Source organism: Erigeron canadensis, chromosome 1 (genome assembly GCF_010389155.1).
Source record: "Erigeron canadensis isolate Cc75 chromosome 1, C_canadensis_v1, whole genome shotgun sequence".
Classification (NCBI taxonomy): Eukaryota; Viridiplantae; Streptophyta; class Magnoliopsida; order Asterales; family Asteraceae; genus Erigeron; species Erigeron canadensis.
The window spans coordinates 10,641,938-10,665,253 of NC_057761.1; the positions used below are offsets into that span (position 1 = coordinate 10,641,938).

Sequence of the window (23,316 nt, forward strand, 5' to 3'; positions counted from 1 at the left end):
GACTGATTAGACGTCGGCCCGGTCCGGTCCATGTTTAAGCATATATATATATATATAGATGTAAGGTTTAGGTTTCGGTAGAGAAAGAGGAAGAGAGAGAGAGAGAGAGAGAGAGTTTTGGTTGCAACCTGTAAACCTCTCATTTGTATTGTTTCTTGTATTTTCATATTCCGAACTTGGTATTTTACTTGTAATTGCATTTACTGAAGTAATATATGGTTCCAATTCTTATATGTGTTGTTGATTGCTTTTATATAAGAATTTCCGTACTTATACATTAGTTACTTAATCTCGTTGATCCGGTGGCAAATGGACTTTCCGTAAGTTAACTTACACATGCTTGTTCCTTCCATTTCCGACCACCACCACCATGATCATCTCCGACCACCACCATCATCCTTCGGCGACAGCGACCATCTCCGGCGAGACTTACATATGTGTAAGTATAACTTACCCATATTTTTACATTTTACGTAAAAGTATTTTTTTTTTTTTTTCATATGTTAATTCTCGTATTGATAATGTTATAAGAGTATTTGACACAGGTCTAGTAACAAATCTATAATCCTTTTTCATTTACTTGTCTCCCAACAAATTTCCCAGGTTATTAATATTATTGCTATAGTTTTCCTTTTTCCAATAATAGGGAAGCAATACCTTTGTGTAGAGCTAAGGCTGTCTACGCCTTAAATCTCTATACCCCGCGCAGGGTTCTTGTTTTCCTTTTTCCTACAAAACACAAAAATAAAACCGAATACCATATTATTATTATTTACTCGTATTATTTTTAGGTAAGCATACTTTGCCCTCCATATATTCTTCTTCTTATTATTAATATTATTTTATGTAGCTAATAATCATTGATATTGTTTACATCATCCATTATTATTGAAAATACGATTGATTGATTTATTCTGTTAATAGGTATTGATTGATTTGTGCCTTTGTGGTGTAAGATAAGTAAACATGGTATGTATCTTTTCTTAACTTTTTGCTTGCTTTATCGTCTATATATATATAAGTATATGTATGTGTGTATATATTTTTAGTACTGATGTTCCATGTCAAATTCTTCTTGGCAATTTTTGAAGTTTTTACAGTCCAGTTTAACCAGTAATAACAATTTACTGTCCGAAATTAATTGTTGAACTTTAGAAATACATATTTACTAGTAGTATCAGTGTGTTATCTTCTATATATAGAGAGAATTTAGGCATTCAAATTTTCAAAACTTATAGAGGTGCCAAAAGTTAAGCAGACAAGTGTAAGTGGATCGGAATGTCGTTTTCTTTTTCTCATATATAGGTGAAATGTTAGGCCAGAAAAGGAAAAAATACGACCTCCTGTTTGTATCGTAATGAGGGGTTAACAAGTAATGCAAGCAAAAATATATGTTGAATAGACTTTTAATGGACATGCCTAAGTAGCATTATCTTTCGGTTGAAGTTTAAGACTTTTTAATTTGGATTAGGATATTTCTTACGGACTTCATGGCTGTAGTTTTTGAGATGTAACTTGTAAGTCCATAATACTGTCTGACGTATAAGTCTTTGTTAGACCAGATGATTAATGTTGTATGATATACAATAGGAAGAGTTCAATGATTATTAAACTATATATGTCATCAACCATTATGTATCATTTTGATTATAAGTAACCAAGCCTTAGAGATATATATATATGCATCCTCATTTAGTCATTTTTCTTTATATTACAAGAATAGGAATGTTACATTATCCGAGTGAGATAACATGACTTGCACTTGGTGTTACTAGTGTATCAATGCTATTCTACTTTCATGCCACCATTATCAAACTCCCAGTCGTTAGTTATTTACTTATTGTTATACTTGAGAGTAAAACAGTTATCACCGAACACCTCTTTGTTATATGTATTTGTGATTCAAATTTTGCTCTTGCTTTCACCAAAAAAACTTAATAAATCATTCTTTTTGATACAGAAAGTAGGAATATGTCTTCTGCAGCTTTTACTTCTTTTTTTTTTGTGATAACTTAAAGCTCTCATCTTTTTTATATGGTATCCATATGTGCACGTCTTCTTGTTAAGTTTCTATGTATCAGAAGTTACTTTATGTGGGTTGACTGAATTTTTAAAAAATTTTATATATCAAAATGGTTTTCATCTTAAGAAGTAAATAGTATCAATAGAGTACTGCTTTATATAAATACAATGGGCCATCTTTTACTTAGCCTGTAGAACAGATGATTTGGCCTTAATTTATGTTTGTAGGTTGTACACAAGAAATAATTAGGCGTAGATAAGCTATCTATATTTCATCTTGTTTACGACTTCTCACTCCTTTTAATAGACATGCTTTTATGATCGTTTTTTTGTTGCATCTCTCTCTAGCGGTACTTTCTAGGGTCTCTGTTTCTGATTTACTAGGTTGTAGATGATATTAGCAATCACTGATATTGACCGTACCATATTAACATTAATATTTATATTTCGTGAAATGCAGTATTTTGATTACAGATATCATGGAACTTCTTTTGAACAAACATATCGGTGTTACCCTGCCTCTTTTATTGACAAGGTTTGGAAGCTTTACATTGTGTTCGATATGTACTAGCGCTTGCCCCTTCAAATCATCTACTCTGCTATTGACAGAGTCTTTCAAATCCACCCTTGTAAAACTTGAATAATTTTTTGTATTCAAAAATCCATGTCAAGAAAGTGGACAATTATTAGGAATAGACAGAGTACATGTTTTTACCATTATAACTTGATGTCATGTTCTATTAGAATTGTTCAATCATTTAACACTTTGATCTCTCTCTCTCTTCTCTCTTATTTTCAGCCCCAGATTGAAAATGGTGATAAAAGTGAGTGCTTTTTTTGTTTGTTATTTTGTTTGCTATCTGAATCTATGTATATTTTGTCTTTTAAGTTTGCCAAACTGATATTTCTTGGTTTCTATTCCAGTTATAATGCCTCCTTCTGCACTTGATCGCCTTGGTTAGTTTATAAATAGTAGATTATTTAAGCAGCAGTTAAAAGTTAATCTATGTAAAACAATAATGAGCAAGCTGGTATACTGCAGCTTCCCTTCACATTGATTATCCAATGCTCTTTGAGCTGCACAATACTGCTACCGAGAGAGTTTCACATTGTGGGGTTCTCGAGTTCATTGCTGAAGAAGGCTTGATATACATGCCTTATTGGGTATACATTTCTTAAATTGCTTCTATATTTTAGTTGTCTGTGTAATAATAGTCACATGTCAGATGCAGTAATTTTTGCAAACGTTAAATATTCTATTGCAACTTCAAGTCATAGCAATTATATTAATCAGTTGAAAACACGAATCCATACATTCCTTAGTCATTCCATTTTGGCATTCAGGCCTGATAGATCTCTAAGGCTTATGCATTTATGCAAACTGATGTCTCTATCTAGATGATGGAAAATCTGCTCTTAAAAGAAGGAGATACTGTTCGCATAAAGAATGTGACCCTTCCAAAGGGTACATACGTCAAATTGCAACCACACACATCGGACTTTTTGAGTATCTCAAACCCAAAAGCTATGTAAGTCTACAAGTCCTTCCATCCTCAGCTATGTATTGCATATCAATTAAATATCACCATTTGTTTCTTGCAAGTCAACCTTGTAATATTTATCCTCTTACTGTGTGCAGCTTAGAGACGACTCTGAGGAACTTTTCTTGTTTAACAACCGGAGATAGCATTATGGTGGCATATAACAACAAGAAATACTACATAGATATCATTGAATCAAAGCCTTCCAGTGCGATAACCATCATTGAAACCGACTGTGAAGTAGACTTTGCCCCTCCTCTTGATTACAAGGAACCAGAGAGGCCAGTATCATCTGTTCCCTCAACCAAGACATCCACTGAAGGTACTCATTTATTTGCATGTCTGAAGTCTGGGTGACAAATGTACGGGCTGGGTAACAGTTTGAAAGATTTGCTTGAGTTGGGTTGGCCACAATCTTTTGTCTATTTAATAATTTTATTGCTTCAATACTTTAGAAATAATTTTTCTGTTACAGTAATAACCAAAATTCATATGGTGTAGAAATTATACCGTGGGCAACTTTTGACCCCTTCTGTATTGACGTGTGACATTAAAACATAAATTGACCCATTAAATGTAAAGGCAGATAATATTTGGCCATTCTTATGTAACAATTTATTTATTTTATAACAATGCAGATCAAGCAGCTCCAGCTGAGGAACCAACATTTAACCCATTTACCGGATCAGGGAGAAGGTTGGATGGTAAATCCTTGAAGCACCAGCCAGCGTCTGTATCCTCCCCTTCTGGGTCCAAAGAGAAGCAACCTGCAGTTTCCAATGGAGGCGGGCAGGCATCCACCGGTTCTACTTCACAAAACAGCTCTCGTCAATCTCAAGGAAAGCTTGTTTTTGGTTCTAATGCCAGCCGCGGTCCAGTTCTTCAAAAGCACAAGGTATATGAACTTTTATACAACTTGTATAGGGATCATAAATTAATTTTCATACTTGCTTTCCGCGTGTTAAAAGAATACCAAAGGTCTTGACTTGATCTTTTCGCTGAAAAAGTTTTCATATAATAAGTGCCTTTCTTTCCTCACATAAGAGTTTTCAGTTTTGATCTCTGTGATTGGATATTCAAACGTTTCATTAGTTTTGCATCTAATTTTAATAGTTAATACAATTTCCATTCTCCGTATCTAATACGCCTATGTTGACCGTAATAATAGTAGAAGATGTGTTCGTAAGGAGAGATGGTTGTCATAAAAAAAGAAGTAGAAACCGCGTAATCATAGTTTTTATACGCATTCTAGTTGGTTTGTTGACTCATAAGCATGTTTGCCTATTTGCAGGAAGCGCCTAAAGAAGAGCAGCCCCCAAAGGAAGAACAGAAGTTCCAAGCCTTCACAGGGAAAAAATACTCACTTAAGGGATAACCTTCAGTTGTGTTTATCAACTTTTATCAAATCTCATATGGCTTTAACTTGTAGTTCAACTTAGCCTTAAATTAAAAGTTAAAGATGATGCAAGCCTCCCTTCATGGTTCATGGTTGTGTTTGTATTTTGACGAAGCACTTTTAGTGTTACTTTGTGTTTGAGTTCATCACCAACATGTCTGTCCCACAAGCCAGCTAGCATTATTTCACGGAGAAACCGTTATTTGACATTTAAGCAATTTGTAGGTGATTGCTTTTTGTACTATTATCGAAGAAAATATTGTAACTATCATTGATATTTAAATTATATTCCAAGTTGGAACAATGCTCCCTATCAACAATATCCTCTGTAACTTGCTTTTTCATTTCTCCCCCAAAATACCATACATCGGTGGAATTTAAGCAATTGTAAACAACATTCTTAGAGTTATAGGAGACTATTTGTCAAAAAAACACTTAAAAGATTCAATATATGGCTAACCTCAATGCAGCATCGTTATGTTTTTATTAGAAACAAGCTCAGGGTATAAATTTACAAAATGAAGTTTTTGATCTGCAATATGGAAAATTTGTATTTCCTGTCAAATTTCTTTTGTTTTCCCTGTTCTCTGACTACTCTTTCTTGAGTGCATCGCCTCGGGTCAATAGCAAAATAGTAATAAAAAATTGTGGCGAGGATCTATTTCAAACTGCCACCTTTTGGGATAAGATGGCTTTCAGTGCTTCCTTGATGAATGGATATTTGTATGAAAATCCCAACTCTTTGGCTCTTACCGGAACCACCCGTTGTCCTTCCAAAACCTGCCAAAACCCCCACACTTTGAATCATTGCATAGTGATTATAAGATCAAAGGTTCCTTAGAACCTAGAGTTCAGGTTGTAGTGCTATGTTATACCTTACCGATGCATATAATAATTTCACAAAGTGCTTACCACTGTAGCACCTTCTCCAAGGACGGCTTTGAGGGCCAAGTCGGGTACAGGTAACCATGACGGCCGTCCTAAGACAGACCCCAGGTGTTCGCACATCTCACCTAGGCGAACAGGATTTGGTGCAGTTCCATTGATAACCCCTGATATCGTATGCAAGAATTCAAGGTCAATGTATTGGTAAAAAGATGTGCTGGAGGCACATTCTGTGTTTGACATATCAAATTTTCATAACAAGCGTAGAGATGGAAACTCCAACCCATTTATATCTGAATGGGTTGATTTAGATAATCATTTGTGTCTAAGAGAATATTAAAAAGTTAACTAAGGAAATGGATAAGTCGCCCATTCATAAGTCTCAAGTATCTGTTTCTTGGATGAAGCATATAATTATTGTAACAATATAGTTTTGATAACCATATTTAACGCAACAAGCAAGGCTTGAATCAAGTTGTTAACACCCTTGATCTGGAGACAGAGGTCAAGGGTTCAATCCTTACTTCTTGTAGATTAACTCAACCCAAACAGAGGTAAACGATCTTTGTTACCAAATCTGCGCATTTACTAAAACCAAGATGCAATCAAACCCAAAAAGGACTTTTCTCTGAATCTGTGTCAAGTCAGCTTCCACCTCAATAGACAAATGGAAATCATAGGTTGTCAATTGACTTGTTCAAGAAAAGAAATGGAGGCATTAAGCCATATACATTTTTTCAAGAGCATAAAGTGATGGGCACCACTTTTTATTGCATAATTGCAAAGACCGAATATTTTCACGTGACTCAGACCCATGGATTTCTAGTATAGAAGACTATAGCAAGCAATCTGATTTTACTATTCTCTTTTTTTTTAAAACAAGATTTTGCTATTCTTGATTGTAAATAGTTAATAAAGAGCACATATTAGTATAAACAAGTAAAAGGTGTCACCTTTATACGATGGATTTGATAAGGCTTCGTATAACATATTCACCAAGTCATCTACATGAATCCATGAAAACCTACAAGATCCCAGCAAAAATATTATAGCGATCTTCATTTTTTTATGCAACCATGCGAGTTCAGCTCTATGCTATATAAAACTCTTGGTCAAGAAGCCATTCATAAAGCATAGCTTGGATCAAAGCAATTATACGTCCTAGATCTAAAGAACAGTTTGGAATCAAATCCAAACACAAATCACTAGAGATGGATATTTTGACCCGCTAGCAATCCAGCATCTGCACAAGTCTACTTGGGTTATGTTATACATCTAACGGGTCAAATGAATAACAAGCTTTTGCTAAAAGGGCAAGGGGTCAAGTAGATTGGACGCGTTGAAATTTACATAAACTACATACTTTTAATTTTGATAGATACCAAAACTATTTTGTAATAATATATTGTTTCTAATCATATATTAAAACCTAGATATTTATATTCTTTCAGACATATATATATAGATATATATTTGGTTCTACCTAACGCCAACCAAATATTTCTCATTTTGACCTATTAAGAAACCTTCCCCCCATCCATTTTGCCACCTCTAGTCTTAGCCAATATTATGTTATCACGGAAACGGAAATTAATAGATACCATTGTTTCCCAGAGCCTAATGGTCCCCCAGCAAACATCATAAAGATGGGAATCATTTTAGCTGCAGAGTGACAAGAACCAAGTGTTAAAAATTCCAAGCTAAGCATTATTTGCTTTACAAATTGTACAACTACATGCGAGGCCCAGGAAGTCTGTTGCATCCCTGACTTTAACGCAAGTTGAAACACATTCATAAAACTCATTAGGACATTCTTCTTAGTTAATTCACAAGAAATCTTCAATGTGCATAGTGAATTAATGAACATCTTTAAAAGAATCACAAGAAGGCATAAATAAAGTGATTCAGAGAATTTAAACAAACCTAAAGCGCCACCATCTTTCCCCAAAACTACACCAATACGAATGAGAGCGAGCCGAACATCCTTATCAACTCCAAGGGCTGTTCCCTCCCATTCTCTGCAAACCTGATGATACAGCAAAAAGTAGTTAGCAAGTACATAGGAAACAAATAGCTAAAGTAAAAAATCCATTAGACCCAAATAATATCTACAGTAATTCAGTGAAGGTGCCATTAGTTCACCTCAGCAAGATAATCATTTCCAGACGAGCTTTGTTCGTCAAACACTTGAGTTTCACTAGTGCCTGAGTCAAAATATTTTCGATTTAATAATGAATACAATATCATTTGGAAGCTAAACAAATGCAAATGAATTTGAATACTACACACCATGTCACCAGCTTATTTACACTTTTTATTTGACCAATCTAGTTTTACCATTCATTATAATTAAAGGCGGCAAAACGGTTCACGTCAAAGAAGGTAATGTATTTCACATGTTGAGAAGGGTTAGGCGAGCTGAAACACTTTTATGTCCATTATTTAAAGTTTACAAATGATTAATGTATCAAGTACTATTAGAAAAATCATATAATTAAAATAGCATATAACTTGTTCTGATTAAAGCGAGTTAAAAGTTTGAAAACATTTTGCATAAATTTGGCTACTTACAACCCCATTGACCAGTTTCATTTGAGCCAAGTTTCAATATTTCGCCTTTTAAACTGTTGGATTCAAAATCTAACCCAAAGTCGCTCATATTCATTTGTTTGGACCGAATTTGATTTTTACATCCCAAGAAAACCTCTAGTTCTTACATGATAACGCATATAACTTTCACATAACACAACTTAAAAGTAGTAACTTTCTAATTTCAGGCTCAATAGCTTGAAGCTAATAAAAAATATAACAGCTCATTAAAAAGTCAAAGGGAAAAAACTCTATTCAGAGCTTACAGTTAGAGTTGGATGCCACTTTAAAAGCAGAAAAAACTTTTTTACAGGAAACAATATAAAGAGAATGTTGTATAAAGCACACATACCATAATAGCCCACTGCTGTTGCACTAACCAAAACTTTTGGTCTTGCCTCACTTGGGGAGTTATTTATCAAATCAACAACCTTCATGATCATGAAAGAGGCATGTCAACAGCATACATAAATGTCATGCTCATTCCTCTATAACATTCCATTTTCTTTTTGAGGACCAATAATCACATTCATGCTCAGCAATTATAATTTATGGGACCCACAAATTGAAAGTGCTAAGTGGTCATATCGAATTTAGCCATATTCTCCTATGTGTTATTTATATATTTTTTTATTTATTTTTTGCAATAGTAATGCCTTTATGCTTGTGACATAAAGTTATTACTTTGCATTTTCTGTGGAGTTCTTTTATGTAATCCAAAACATTACCTTTGAAGTGACTCTGATCCTGCTTTGCTTGATCTCTTTCTTGATCTGTAGTAGCAGAAAGCCAGAAAGCATATTAATCAAACAAAGTTAGAAAATATGTTGTTGTGCCACTTATTATATATCAAACAGTAAATCAGACACTTAGTCTACAGACTACAGCTAAAGGGAAAGGCAGAACTATTTACATGAGGTCACAAAAAGTTTACACATTATTTGATACAAGTTAATGAATTGACGAAACATTGGTCGACAGAAAATGCAACAAATTATTACCTACAAATACTGTTTTATCATCCTCTCATCTTCCATACAACTTTCAGAAGCGAGAATGTTGAGCAACTCGGAATAATGAAGATATTCAACGTAAGGCTCCATGAATAGGACTCATCATGGTAACACTTCTCTCTTTTTCTTCATTACATTTTATGAATTTTGATTTTTCGGATGATAATAAAACCAAAAAAGTGTTTGGAAGACTGCCTAACACATTAAAATTAAAGAAGAATGGGACACCTTGTGGAAGTTGAATGTGCTCGATTAGGTAATCACATCTTTGAATTTCACAAGAACACACTAAATTAGTTTCCAAAGGAGACGTGGTACGTGCCTATGGTTGGTTATTTAAAAAACCAACAAAGTAAACTTATATAGTGTTGAAGTAACTTTTGAGTAACAAACATATCAGGATGAAACATTGTCAGTTTGAGCAGTAGAAAATGCTGGCCAATTTAACAAATGCAGCTGTAATGCGGGAATCATGTACAAGAGCCAACAAGGGATTTTTATATGTAAAAATATCAAGTGAGTTGGTTACATACCTCAGGAGACCATCTTGTACTAATAGGCAGCCCAGCTAAGTTTACAACACCAGTTGACCCTTCAATGCAATCTTTCCACTGCGCCTCTTCTGCAATTACAATGCCTGGGAAATCCTTAACTACAATGAAAAAAGTAATATTAAGAAGTTAGAAAGAGACAATGTGATATCATGACTTCCACAAAAGAAACATTTAAACCGGTAAATTAAACGACATAATTACTACATTTATAATTTGGATTACAGTGTTGAAAAATAATATTAAGACGTATTTTTCGACATCATTATCTGGCCAAAACTATTATATATTTTCAGGTACAGGAACTTGTTAAGATTTTTGCATGTATAATGGACAAGGTTATCTTGATATAAAAGAGCCTACTATGATAGTTAGAGAAGTCCATAACTCTTATTATAACTGGCTAACTGCCCAGGAGGTCAGGTTTTATGCATCAAATCAGTTTAGAATGTGAACAAAAAGGTTCACTTTTTTCCAAGTTCAATGGAGAAATGAATCATAAATCTTTACACACCAAGCAGAAGAATGTAGAATTTTGCAAAAGTATCAGATTAGTAGTTCAGGTCTTTGGGAAATGCAGAGCCATTGACTATTCAAGCAAAAGTTGAACTTTATAGAATAAAATAGATTTCTTGTGACATTTTTATCATATTACATATAGATCAATTATCATTACCTTCTTACCCGGAAAAATGGACTGTGCTTTAGAACTGGATCTTGTCAATACACATATACTATGGTTATCTGTAATCCAGAGTTCCAATAAGATTCAATCAGATATACATTATTACAGAACAAAGACAATCTATTAAGTTGACACATAAGCAGAAACATACATACCCTAAAGTTGTATCATATACTGTGTTTTAAAGTTGTTATATGGTTATAACAGCCAGATTTCAAAATCCATGAAATTTGCAAACCCGGAAATCCTCATAAAGATTATCTTATTTACGATTTCATTAGAGTGTAGCCTTGTAGGCGTCCCATTCATCGTGATACTAAATTCACCTTTACGATTCAAACTCATGTGGGATGGCCAGTGCTTACTATTTCATCATTTTTATTTATGAAACTGTCAACTACAAGGTTATAGCATAAAAACTTTTCAAACAGTTGAAACACATGTCAGTTACAAACGTGTACATTTTGCAGGACTTATGAAGGTTTTGTCTGTAATAATAGATACAGACATATATAGCATAATGGGATGGTTAAAAATAAAACCTCCATTTCGCAGGATTCATGAAGAAAAACTACCTATGGAAAGTTTAGCCTTCCATAACTAGTAATCCCGTAGCGGTGTCCTAGACATTTTCCTGGGATCCAAGAGTTTTTTCTTTTTTTCTGACGGCAACATCCCAAGAGGTTTACCCTTTGAGGTTCAAACCGGGTCTCTTATGAGACCACATTGGAGATGGTTTCACGGGACTCATAAAGGTTTTACCTAAAATACAATTTTACTTTTAATTTACTCAAACATCAAATAACAATTTTACACGGCAATAGGCAAACGGGCAACAACAAAGTAACATACAATGCCGTCTTCCACAGGTTTTGGGCCCCAATACCGTCTTCGACGATGTATGGGGAGGTTGAAATGTAGATAGTCATACCTCTACCTAGCTTCCAGGTTCTACCATAGGTAGAAAAGGACCTCCTGCCTTACTGGGCATAAGGATCGAACCCTTGACCTCTGTCTCCAGAGGCAAGGGCTCCAACCACTTGATCCAACCCCCGCTAATACTTTTTATATAACAAAACCAAGACGTCTAATAATAACACTGGTAACATTATTAGTAATTTTTCTTCCTAAACGGAAAATGTTAGTTGTTAGTAATTAAACGCCAATGTCTAAATTTGAACCAATCCCCCCTTGCCCTCTCTTATCCCAAGAGCTCATTGGCAGTATTAGTACCTTGATAGAGCCTTTGCACCAATTTAGTCCCTATAAAACCTGTGGCTCCTGTTATAGATACCCTCATCTGGTTCTCCTACAATGCAATGCAACAAACCATCACATAATTAATACTAGTAGACTTTTTAATTTCTTGAAAATGTTTCAAACTTTAGTCTTATACTGGACCAATAAAATAAGTAATAAAAATATACCTTAAGGTCTGTTGTCTTAACACACCAAACATTAAGTCTTGTAAATTTATACAAAACCTGACACGCATCCACAACAAAACAAACATAAACACAGTAATTTCCATTGATATAATACATACAATAAAACTACATATATATATGATTATATATGTGTTTGTATAGAGTAGTGAGTACGGAAGTAGTAGGAGGTTGATGAGAAGAGAGAAATGAAGGTGAGATTGCGCTTCTAGAAGACAAGGCAGAAGCTCCACAGTACACCTCCATTGAATTATATGATTCTATATCTATAAAATGTATCTATAAATATATGTCTGTATGTTTGCGCGCGTTTTAGAAACAAAAGTGTGTGTGTGTGCGTGTGTGTGGAGTAGAAAGTGTTTGAGGAATGCCGGTGGATGAGTCATCGTGTATGTATTCCAGCCACACCACAGCCTCTCTATGCACACGTACACACTTGACGACTACTTTTAACGGATCCGTTAAATTTAGACCAATTTTACAAAAAATTTTCAAAATAAGGACCCTCATTGCAACGATTCTCAAATAGGGACCCCTTTGTTAAAATGTACAAACCACAAAGACCAATCTTACAAAAAAAAGGATGATGAGCCGTTATTTCTTAAACATCCGTGCAATGTGACGATGGTCATGACAGTGATGATGTGGTGGTGAGGACGGTTGTTGGTGTTAATGGTGGATGCGATATTGAGTGATATAGATAATTAATATAAATGTGATTTATTTAAGAAGTTAATTGTGATATATTAAAAGATAAAGAATTAATATGTGATATTTTAACAATATTACATATTTTTTAAACACCTTTAAAAATAAAGTGTTTTTTTATATATATAAGATAGTATAGATTAGACTAGTCATCCCTCTAGTTTACACTTATTTCACAAAACATCTCAAAATGAATTTAATTACATAGGCATCCTTGTGCTATACATTTGTTGCAATGATTATTCTTGATCAAACAAAGATAAAAAAGGTTAACAGTTAATCGTTTACTTATTCCATGTGCTATTCACATAAGGACATTTACATCTTTTCTTCGTCTAAATGATGGTGTTTGAGGTTTTGAATATAAATGTTGGTTTTAAATTTATGTGTTGTTCTTGGATGTTTCTAGATTTAATTGCATGTATTGGTCCTTTCGACCGAGTTATTTGTTAATCTAGAGTACTAGAGTTTTTTTTTTTTATAAATAAATTTAATGTTTGAAGTTGAATGGAGAGAAGTAATTTTAATTCTTCTAGTTTTTAAAGGCTTAAAAATTTAACGGTCAAAATATTTTGTAATATATTATAGATATGTGTTCCAAAAGTTAGTAGTCTTTTCTGAATGTAGTTTGTGCAAGATTTAAACAAATTCTGCAAAACCGAAAGTTAATATGGCTTTCCTGAATATAACTTACAAAAACTCAATCCATCAAGACAATTAGAGATGTTTGATTTAAACTTAATAAATAAATGTCAATTATTTATCAAATATTGTTTGAACTTTCAGAAATTTTAACAAAACATAATGGTTAACGAAACAAACAGGCCTTTGTTTGTACAAGTTACAGATTCCTTCATCTTTGAACCCATGTCTAGTTTCATGGATAGATCAAGCAACTTGGTCTCGCAAACTCGATCTTCAACCAATGTGGCCTATTGGATGTCTATCATGAATGGTCAGGTAGTCTTTCAGACACATCATGCAGTGTTATTGGAAACATATAGAGTTAAATTTATTCAAACATAAAGGAATAAAGAAATCCAACATGGATAATCAAGAACCACAAAGCCAGACCAGCAATAAATGGTTCGTGCAAACCTGACAACCTATCATTCTTTTTTAAACCATACAGAAACATGCACCCGTGGTTACATATGACCAAGTAAAAAAGTTGAACATAGATTATTACAAGAACTGTATTTCACCAGCAGGCAACAGAAAACCCAAATCAGTAAAACAGCCAAACTCATGTTTGTCCCAAAACTACTAACAATCCAAATCAAATCTCTTCCTACTTATAAGCATGCTAAACAAGTATGGGGGGTTAAATGCTTACTTTTGTCAATCTGTTCATCAGAAGTCAACTATAAAACTTTGACTTACAATAGTGACGACATGCTTTGTTTCCAACCCAACGATCTCCTGACCAGTTTTGGAGGACTGAAGCTAAGCCCAAACATCTCCTTAAGGGCCTGACCCTGCTCTGAGAACCTAATCAACTTTGCAACTGTAGAAGCGCTATCATGTATGTGATTTGGATCCTCCGTGTTGCTCCACAGGCGATGGATCAGCTGTAGCCTCCTCCGTTTTGTGCTGGGATTCACACCCCATTTTTGGTAAAGTTTCTTCTTTTCTTCTTCGGAAAACCGTTTGTTAACCAGCCTGCTTAACATTGCTTTCTCCCTTCTTAGAGCTTTGATGCTGTTTATCCAAAAGAGACTCATTCAGTGAGTTTCCAAACAGAAACTAATAACTTCAATAACTTATGGTTTAACTTGAGGAGACGTTTGAATGTGTGTTTATAGTAACTAATGAAACTAACTACTGTAGCCCATAGTAAAGCATGATTGCATTAGAGATTTAGAGCACTCCATAGGGAGGTTTTGTGCCATTACACTTTTAGCTAATGTTAGAAATTTGACCTATGGAGGAAAATGTATAATGTCAACTTGTCAAGTTGCCAACTCATTAGTACATGAGATAAAATGCCACTTTTACAAACACCCTCAAAAACTTACTATATATACACAATACACCTATCTAAACTACCAGCATTACTGACTCTCATCCTTGCAAACAAGAACCAGGTAAATCAAATTTGAATAACAGAAAGACAAAAAATCAAATAGGTCAAAATGCCACTTCTACCTATTTACTTCTTGTGTTATGATTCATCTATATATAATGGGATATATATAGATGAAAATCAAAAACAGAGAAAAGGGGAACAGGTCAAATGGGTCAAACAAGTTGAAGTCGCAGAAAATTTACTCGGTTGATGCACTAATTATCTTCAAACAGAGATGAACAAAATATAAATTACCTAGATGCTGATGTTAAAGTATGCCCATCTTGAATTGCTGGATTTCCTTTTGAAAATGTTTCCTTGAGAAATGAAAGCCTTCTAACCTCGACCTCCATGTAAATAGAATCCATTGGATCGCCTCTAAACAGCAAGAAAAAATATGTCCGATGAATCAAAGAAACATTGCATGCTTGCCAAAGTTCAAGAATAATTTTTTGCTGCCTCGCAAATTCTTGAGGCCAATCTGGCGGAGGTGAATCCGGAATTGAATCTACTCCAATGCTTTTGACAGTTTTGCCCAAACCATCAGTCTCTGCTCCCGACCCATGAACCTATAGCATCCACATAAAAATTGACGTTAACTGTTTGGGTTAAACAATAATGTACTTTATGCTCATTAGTCATTTCACCCTGTTTATTTTAAAGAATGGGTTGATTTACAGTTAAACTTATTACTGACGGGTCAAACAGGCAAACTTGATAACCTTAACCAAAAGAGTAAAAGGTTGAAATAGCCCACAGCATAAGCAAATATTCATCGTTATAATACTCTTTTCTAAAACTCTGTACAGTATATAAAGTATCTTCAGCATTCAAAAAGGAGAGAAAAGAGTTAGCGAATCAACCCACCCAACCCGTTCCGTTTTGAAATTCAGCCAAGAACTCATCTTTGTTAGAGGTGTCAAAAGTTAACAAGCAAAAATTCACAAGTCAAACCTGGTCATATTGAAGTTTCGCCATTTTCTTCAATCCTGCAACGAAGTTATCAACACTGGGAATATCTTCTTCTCCGGAGGTTTTGTTCTTATCATCCAACATCACACTTCCAAGGGAGGACTGTGAATCACTTCTCAACAGCCTTCCACTTGCGACACCACCATATTGTGGTGTAGGAATATCCCACATCTTCCTGTGCATGCCACCTTCAGGTCTTCCTGGAAATTCTGTTTCACATTCATTAGGCGGGGTATTCTCAAATTCTGGTGGTGAAGAACTAGTCATAAGATTAGCTCTGCAACTCCTACTTTTAGTGAGCTTAAAGCTCGTCGAATTTGATATCTGTGATTGCACTTCTTGTTCTTCATCAACATATGGTGGTGTAACTAGAGAATTAATGGTGTTCTGCAAATCTTGGAAATTCTGCTCCAATGACCCAATATTAACCCTATTTCGTACCCGGTTTCTTTCACTGGGGCCGGAAACTGATTCAGTTTCACCATTAGAAATTCCAGCTGATTCTGAATCAATGTGATCATCTGTGGATTCATCAGTTTCAACACATCGGACCACTTTGCAATTGTCAATGGATTCTTCTTCCGTTCTTGTTGCATATAAAGCTGTACTTGACCGTGAGGTAGAATTATTGTTTTCTTGTTGGTACATGGTTCCTGATAACTTAACACTTGATGATTCAGATACAGAATATCCATCTTCATGTGTGTTTCCTTGTCCATCCTAATAAGGAAGTCACAAAACAAGATAATTAGAAACGTAGGTGGGTCTATCATACAGGCTGTCAGAATATAATAAGACGTGATTGCAACATGTAGGTCCCATACTCCATCTCTAAACATGGAGCACTTAGATGGGCCAGGGTATAAAGGAGAGGCAAGAATAAAATGTCTACCCAATTTGTTGAAGCTTGATCATTTCTAACGGCTAGTAGTAATTCCTCAATTCGAGATTGAGCAAGGTCCCTTTGCTTGATTAGATCTCGCACCTCTTTCTCCAACTGCAAGTAGCAATTAGATTGTTAGCTAAGTATTTTTGTTTCTAATAAACCACATGGCAGTGATGGATCAAGGATCTTGACCACATATTCACGTTAGAAATGGCATTAATGAATTTTAATTTTCTATATATTTTTACATTACATAAAAACTGAAGAATCGAGGTCTCCAGTAGAACTGGCAAATTGGCACAACTGTCTAGTTGGATAATCGATCAAAACATGTAATATTTATGGAGTAGTCAAAACAGCACTTATTGGGCAGCATGCAAACACTTTGATCTCTCTTTACAGATATTAGAAATTAAGTAATGTGTTAAGCATTCTCACCAGATAATATAGACAACTACTTAAAGCAAAACTGTCTAGTTGGATAATCGATCAAAACATGTAATATTTATGGAGTAGTCAAAACAGCACTTGTTGGGCAGCATGCAAACACTTTGATCTCTCTTTACAGATAATTAAGTAATGTGTTGAGCATTCTCACCAGATGATATAGAGAACTACTTAAAAGCAAAATGAAATGACTTGTGGCTGACGTGTCACACAAACTCAACCATACCTTTTCAATTTGCTGATCTTTCTTCCTAAGAAGTGCTGAATAATCTGGGGGTGCAGGCGTTCTTAGCTCATTTTCTAATCTAGCCAATTCTTTTTGTAAATGCTTCACCAATGCCTTATCAGACATAACCACATTAACTTGTGCATTTGTTGTCACTTCTTTTGCACAACTAGCAAATAGAAGGGTATTTTTAGACTGCTCAACATGTTCCCTAGCGGGGCTTAAGGTACAAATAATGGCAGTTCGTGCATTTCCTCCCAAGCAAGGCTGCAATATGCGTGTCAGCTTTGAGTCACGGTAATTCACATGCCCATGTTTGCCTTTGCTGTGTTTTTTTCAAAAATATTCAAAGTCAATTACTTGATTAAAAAAAAAAAAGTTTAAACTGAAAATATAAAGTAACAAAGATGTAACTTCAAATTTCCCAAAGAATCATTACAAATTCATAGCACATCTCAAAAAGTATAAAGTCAATTACTTTATTAACAAAAAATAAGTTTAAACTCAAAGTATAAAGTAACAAAGATGTAACTTCAAATTTCCCAAAGAATCATTACAAATTCATAGCACATCTCAAAAAGGAGGTTGTTGTGCAAATTTTGGAACAACGAGAGTAATTCTTAAAGATAGAAAAGATAAACTAAATAGCCAAACCTTAGCTTCCGAATCACAGTGGACAATGTCAACAAGCTACGATTTATGTGGCAACCTTCTTTGAGTCTTTGCCCAACAGATAATGCTTGAGCTGCACGCTCACTACCAGCAAGATCAACAAAGTTCTGCAGATGATAACACAATTATGGATATAAAGTATCCCCTAGACAAGAATCAATGTTACTCTATGCCAACTTTCTTGTTAACTTCCTGAACAGCCAAAACATAAGGATAGTTTCCATACCACACTAGCTGTAAGCTTCGCTGACTTATCCTTCCCTATGAACTCACGAGCTGAACTCTCAATCGTCTGCAAAAACCAAATTTATCACAGGGTAAGTTTGGATTGCGCACATGCTATATATGTAAATTTGTGCATACTATATACATACAAAATGCAAACATGTGAATATTATATTTATACACATACATATATATATTGATACATATAGGCAATGACAGAACCAAGGAGGGCTATACACATACATATATATATATATCGATACATATAGGCAATGACAGAGTCAAGGAGGGTTAGTATTTTAATAAGTGTGGTTGCACCCCTTTAGTTTTTGTAGTTAGTGGAGAAGTTTAAAAACTTTTGTAAGAAATCATAAATTCAAAATTTTTACCCCTTTAAGCACATATTAATTGTGAACTTTTCATGCACTTCAAAAAGTGCCTAATTTCCTAGATACACTATATACATATAACTAGATATATATACATGCATGCATATATATAACATATCCATACACATGTCCATGTGTGCTGTATCATGTGAAACTGATATTGAAATACAGAGGGAGAAGTATACCAGCCTAAGAATCTGATGTGATCTTGAACTTGTTTCATTAAGGTTAGTCTCTCCAACTTTTCTTTGAGCTGAAAGCAAAATCAGCAATGGTCATACAAGAAATTATAACAAATAAGTCAAAAGTGCATCCATCTAGTTCGTTTTTAGTGTCGCCCATGAACCAATGCAACTTATCCAAATTCCCCTAGTGAAGTCTAATCTTTATGAACCATACTTAACCATGAGAACCTTCAGTCGGATAATACCTGTCAGCTTCAGTTGATATGGTTACGTTTCAGGGTTAAATCTCTAAATATATATAAAAGAGAAACCTTAATTCATAATTGGAGAAGTATGGACCCTTAGATGAAGTTCAACTTTTAATTAGAGCCATTAGATCAAATGATGATGTCATAAACCTTATTTAACTTTTTTAGATTTAATTTCATTTTAATAAATTTAAATTATTATTTCCTAATTTAAGTTTGTAGAAATTAATAATTAATGTTTTTAATGATATAATTATGGAAACTAATATTTTTGTATTTTACATCATTTTTTATCTTTAAATATTATTTTTAATGTTTTTGACAACAAAATTTTCCTTTTTAATGTAATACAATTTTAATAAATCATATCTTTGTATACGATTTTATCATATAACGAATAAAATTTGGTTATAAGAATTTTTGTATAGGATTTTTTTTATCATAGAACGTTTTTTATTAAATCAATGTTTTGAAAACCTAACCGGATGTCAAACCGACCTTAATACAGAACTAAAAAAAAATATAGAGTCTATAGTAAGATATCACAATTATATATTAGAAAATAATTGTATGAAAATTGCAATGATATTATGCATAATTTTAAGTTAGGTTAACACAACATGCGATATATATATATATTGATAATTAAATTACTTAATAATTTTTAGTATATAACTATCTAATGGCTCTAACTAAAAGTTGAACTTCATCTAAGGGTCCATAGTTCTCCAATTATGAATTAAGGTTTCTTTTTTATATATATTTAGAGATTATTTGAGCAAAACGTTAAAGCACAAGTATAATGAAAATGCAGACATATCCAGATGAATGAAAGACATCCAAAGAAACGAAAACCTTATTTAGTGAGACATCTAATAAACGATGTATCTATTTTTGAATTGTCTGGTCACTGTTAACCGGAATTTAAACGACCACTAATGTAACTTCATATTTTTTAGTGGTTTAATTATAACCTCATTAAATATTTGTCAACTTATGATATTATAAAGATTTAACATGTAATTAATTATATATGAATCCCGCGTATTACGCGGGTAATAATCTAGTTTTTTTTTAAAAAAAAAATTATGAAACATTTGTGTTTTTTTAATAGATATATTTGCATACAATTAGAGTTAGTCTAGCTCAAAACCTTAAAACGTTACTAGCAACTCATTATCTACTAGATAAGATTTCTTTGAAGTTACAAAATATTAAGTTAAGATGTGAACAAAGATAATTGTTGTGCAAACAATGCACGGTACCTTCGCAAATAGATAAAAGTTGCTTGAGATGGCTCCAATCCCTTAGAGTTTCCTCAGTAAGTCTCTCTATAATTGTTCCTTTCTGATAGAAATAAATAAGGCATTAAATACATAGTGTATACCACGATGCACTACATACTTGGTGGACATGAAATTACCTCTGGATCATCCAAAACCCTAAGTGGAATATTTTCTGTGCTTAGAAGGTCTCGTATGGCTTCATTATAGATTTCTATAGCCGAAAATTTCAAAGCAAACACCCTTTCTTCATGCTATAGAGACAAAAAAAAGGAACCATTCTTCAAGAAACTTCCAACAATCACTTTATATAATTATACAAGAACAAATTATCAAAATCGGAAATAGAAGCCAAAGCGTATGAAAAAGGAGTTGTACCTTTTGCATATAGTCATATATATCTGCCACAGTGAACTCTGTTATCCCGGTCATTGTGTATGTTTTCCCACTACTTGTTTGCCCATATGCAAAAATACTTGCTACAATAGGGGAGAATTAACAAGACAAAGTCATCCATATGTAAAAATTAACACTAGTATACCAGCTAATAAACACGAAGAAACACGACTTACAATTAATGCCACTAACCACTGAAAGTGCAATTCCTTTAGCTCCTTCGTCATAGACTTGCCTAGTCGTTGCATCACCGCTAAATACTCTGTCTGTTATCATTACATTACAAGGACCAACAAAATGTGAGCATGAAGAATACAGAAAAAAATAGAAAGAGGATCCAATCGCATTTGCCCTACTAAGCAATAAAAATAAAAATGAACCAAAAGCCAATGTAGATTTACTAATGGCTGTTAAAAATGTACGACTGGCAGTCTGGCAGGTCAAAGTCAAGTAAATAGTCTTTTAGTGTTGTATGCTTATTATATAAGGTTTTGCAAGATCAAACAATAAAAAGCATGAACTAATGCAACAACAATAATTAAAAAAATCATATTAATCAACATTTCACTTGTACCAAAAATCATATATAAAGATCAAAACATAAATAAGGAATCAGAGTGCCGTTAATACGCAGAAATGTTGTACATCAAACATTGTTGTTGACCCTGTTTTTCTTTTTTTCTTTTTTTTGAATGCCTACTAATTCTACTCTTATTCCTAACCTACCCCAATATATTCCTAGATGCACCAATGCTAGGGATTGAACCCTTGACTTCTCCCCAATAAAGCTTTTAGTGACATTAATTAGCAAAATCTGAAAAAAATTAAGGAATAAATTAAATCTTAAAGATAAAAACTTACCAAAAGAATAAGCAGTAGGAAACATAGATCTTTCCTGCAAACTATTTCTAAAAAGAACAGTTGTATCATTTATGCATTCCCAATCAGAAACATCATTCCTTGATATCTCTTTTTCATTCAGAGGCCTTAATCTCACCAACACTAGTATCTTTTCTTCTCTCCCATTTCCATCCATTTTCTCCCAATTCATCAATTCCTCACCTCCAATTGCCCCCATTTTCACACCCCACCTTATTTTTCCACTTCAAATCAAATACCCTTTTTCCATTTTTTTTTAACAAAAATCACTCATTTTTTTATAAAAAACAAGAAAGTTCAAATTTTTTTTTTTTTAATAAAAAAAAAAAACAGAGTTGGTGTTTCAAAGTTTCCTAAAAGAGAGAAAGCACCAAATGTTCAGTCCCACATGTCATCACTTCATTTATATCTGAAAAAGAAGATTAAATAATATAATATATATTTAGATAAAATTAATAAACCTTAAAAAAGGGTTTGAAAAGTATAATCATGGGTTTGTTGGGTGATTAAGAACTTTGCTTAATCTTTATTCTCAAGCTTCAACTTAGAAAAAGTTTTTTTTTTTTTTTTTAAGGAAAAATCTCCCATTGTATTTTAGAGGCCACACAAACTGAAATCTTTGCTTATGAAGAAAAGAGGTCCCTACTATACTTGAAAACTAAGTTAACTGTTTTCTTTTTATATATTTTGATCCTTTTTACTTTATTAAATTAGTCTAAAATAAATGCAGCTTCTTTAAACAAAGTAGATGAAAGCTTGGAATTTCCAGAGCTACTGGGTCCCACACAGAAATTGAAATGCACACCAAACATTATAAACATAAAAAAAAAAAAAAAGTTATTCAAAGAAAACACTAACTTTGAAGAAGCTAAATCCACCAGACAGAAAAGTCATTGATTTTATGTTTTATTATAACTTAGGTGCTGTCCCTTTAAAAAAAAATCAAAATTAAACTTTTAAATTTGATAAATATACATAGTTCCTTGAATTTTATACGAGCATAGTACCCGCGCGTTGCAGCGGCTAGAAGATGAGGACAACATAAAATGAAGGCGGTGGTGGTGATCGAAGAATGCGAAGGAGAAGGATGTTGTGTGTTTTGTGGGTTTAAATTTTTGATAAGGGTACTTTCGGTAGATACTTGAGGAGGTGTAAAAAACAATAGAAGTAAGAAGGGTATTATGGGAATGAAAAAGTTGCTTAATTTCTTAAAACCAATACCCTTTATAAGGGTTTATAGATAACCTCTCCCTGAATTTTACATAATCTCTCTATGCTTTACCTAAGATAAATACTGCATGTTTTACCTAACCTTTCTCGATATACTGATGATATTTGTCATATTTTTTAAAACACTTAGATTAAAAAATATTTTTTTTTAACAAGAGTGGTGATTGAACTCAGCGGCATGCCAAGTCCCACTACCGTTCTGAATGAAACTAGCTAATGCTAGAAAAAACCCAATGTTCCACCTTAATGGCAAAGACTTCCCAATATGTCTTCAAAGGTTTTGAACCCGTGACCAACATTTTGCTGAAAGACATAAGAAGCATTAAATGTCCAGTTGTGCTAAATTCCAAGACATTTAAAAAATATTTTTAAAGT

At 33.6% G+C, this 23,316-nt stretch overlaps 3 protein-coding genes across 5 annotated transcripts; 1 reads left to right on the top strand and 2 right to left on the bottom strand.

Moving 5' to 3' along the window:
* The first annotated feature begins 773 nt into the window (after positions 1–773).
* Positions 774–5,263, top strand: LOC122598441 (ubiquitin fusion degradation protein 1 homolog). Of its 3 annotated transcripts, XM_043771044.1 has the most exons (10): positions 774–791; positions 925–969; positions 2,483–2,557; positions 2,822–2,846; positions 2,947–2,979; positions 3,065–3,186; positions 3,421–3,551; positions 3,662–3,885; positions 4,202–4,458; positions 4,855–5,263. In XM_043771044.1, exons 2-10 carry the CDS (start codon positions 967–969, stop codon positions 4,936–4,938), a joined length of 954 nt encoding a protein of 317 aa, XP_043626979.1. In that variant the 5' UTR covers positions 774–791; positions 925–966; the 3' UTR covers positions 4,939–5,263. The 3 variants fall into 3 exon arrangements, with proteins under 3 accessions (XP_043626979.1, XP_043626986.1, XP_043626972.1); XM_043771051.1 differs by lacking the exon at positions 774–791 and having other exon boundaries at positions 875–969; positions 2,497–2,557; XM_043771037.1 differs by lacking the exons at positions 774–791; positions 925–969 and having other exon boundaries at positions 2,477–2,557.
* Positions 5,264–5,378: 115 nt separating this feature from the next.
* On the bottom strand, positions 5,379–12,468 carry LOC122598430 (epimerase family protein SDR39U1 homolog, chloroplastic). Its single transcript, XM_043771027.1, has 13 exons — positions 12,284–12,468; positions 12,110–12,166; positions 11,916–11,991; positions 10,682–10,741; positions 9,980–10,098; positions 9,162–9,206; positions 8,786–8,864; positions 7,987–8,048; positions 7,768–7,870; positions 7,446–7,506; positions 6,798–6,868; positions 5,872–6,011; positions 5,379–5,739 (listed from the first exon to the last, which is right to left on the bottom strand). The coding sequence occupies exons 1-13, from the start codon at positions 12,371–12,373 to the stop codon at positions 5,623–5,625; spliced, it is 1,080 nt and encodes a 359-aa protein (XP_043626962.1). The 5' UTR covers positions 12,374–12,468; the 3' UTR covers positions 5,379–5,622.
* A 1,530-nt stretch (positions 12,469–13,998) lies between these two features.
* On the bottom strand, positions 13,999–22,132 carry LOC122601833 (kinesin-like protein KIN-7E). Its single transcript, XM_043774571.1, has 13 exons — positions 21,694–22,132; positions 21,009–21,098; positions 20,815–20,915; positions 20,577–20,690; positions 20,419–20,500; positions 18,906–18,973; positions 18,333–18,398; positions 18,089–18,213; positions 17,435–17,759; positions 16,768–16,872; positions 15,858–16,595; positions 15,159–15,472; positions 13,999–14,536 (listed from the first exon to the last, which is right to left on the bottom strand). Exons 1-13 carry the CDS (start codon positions 21,908–21,910, stop codon positions 14,215–14,217), a joined length of 2,667 nt encoding a protein of 888 aa, XP_043630506.1. The 5' UTR covers positions 21,911–22,132; the 3' UTR covers positions 13,999–14,214.
* Positions 22,133–23,316: the final 1,184 nt, after the last annotated feature.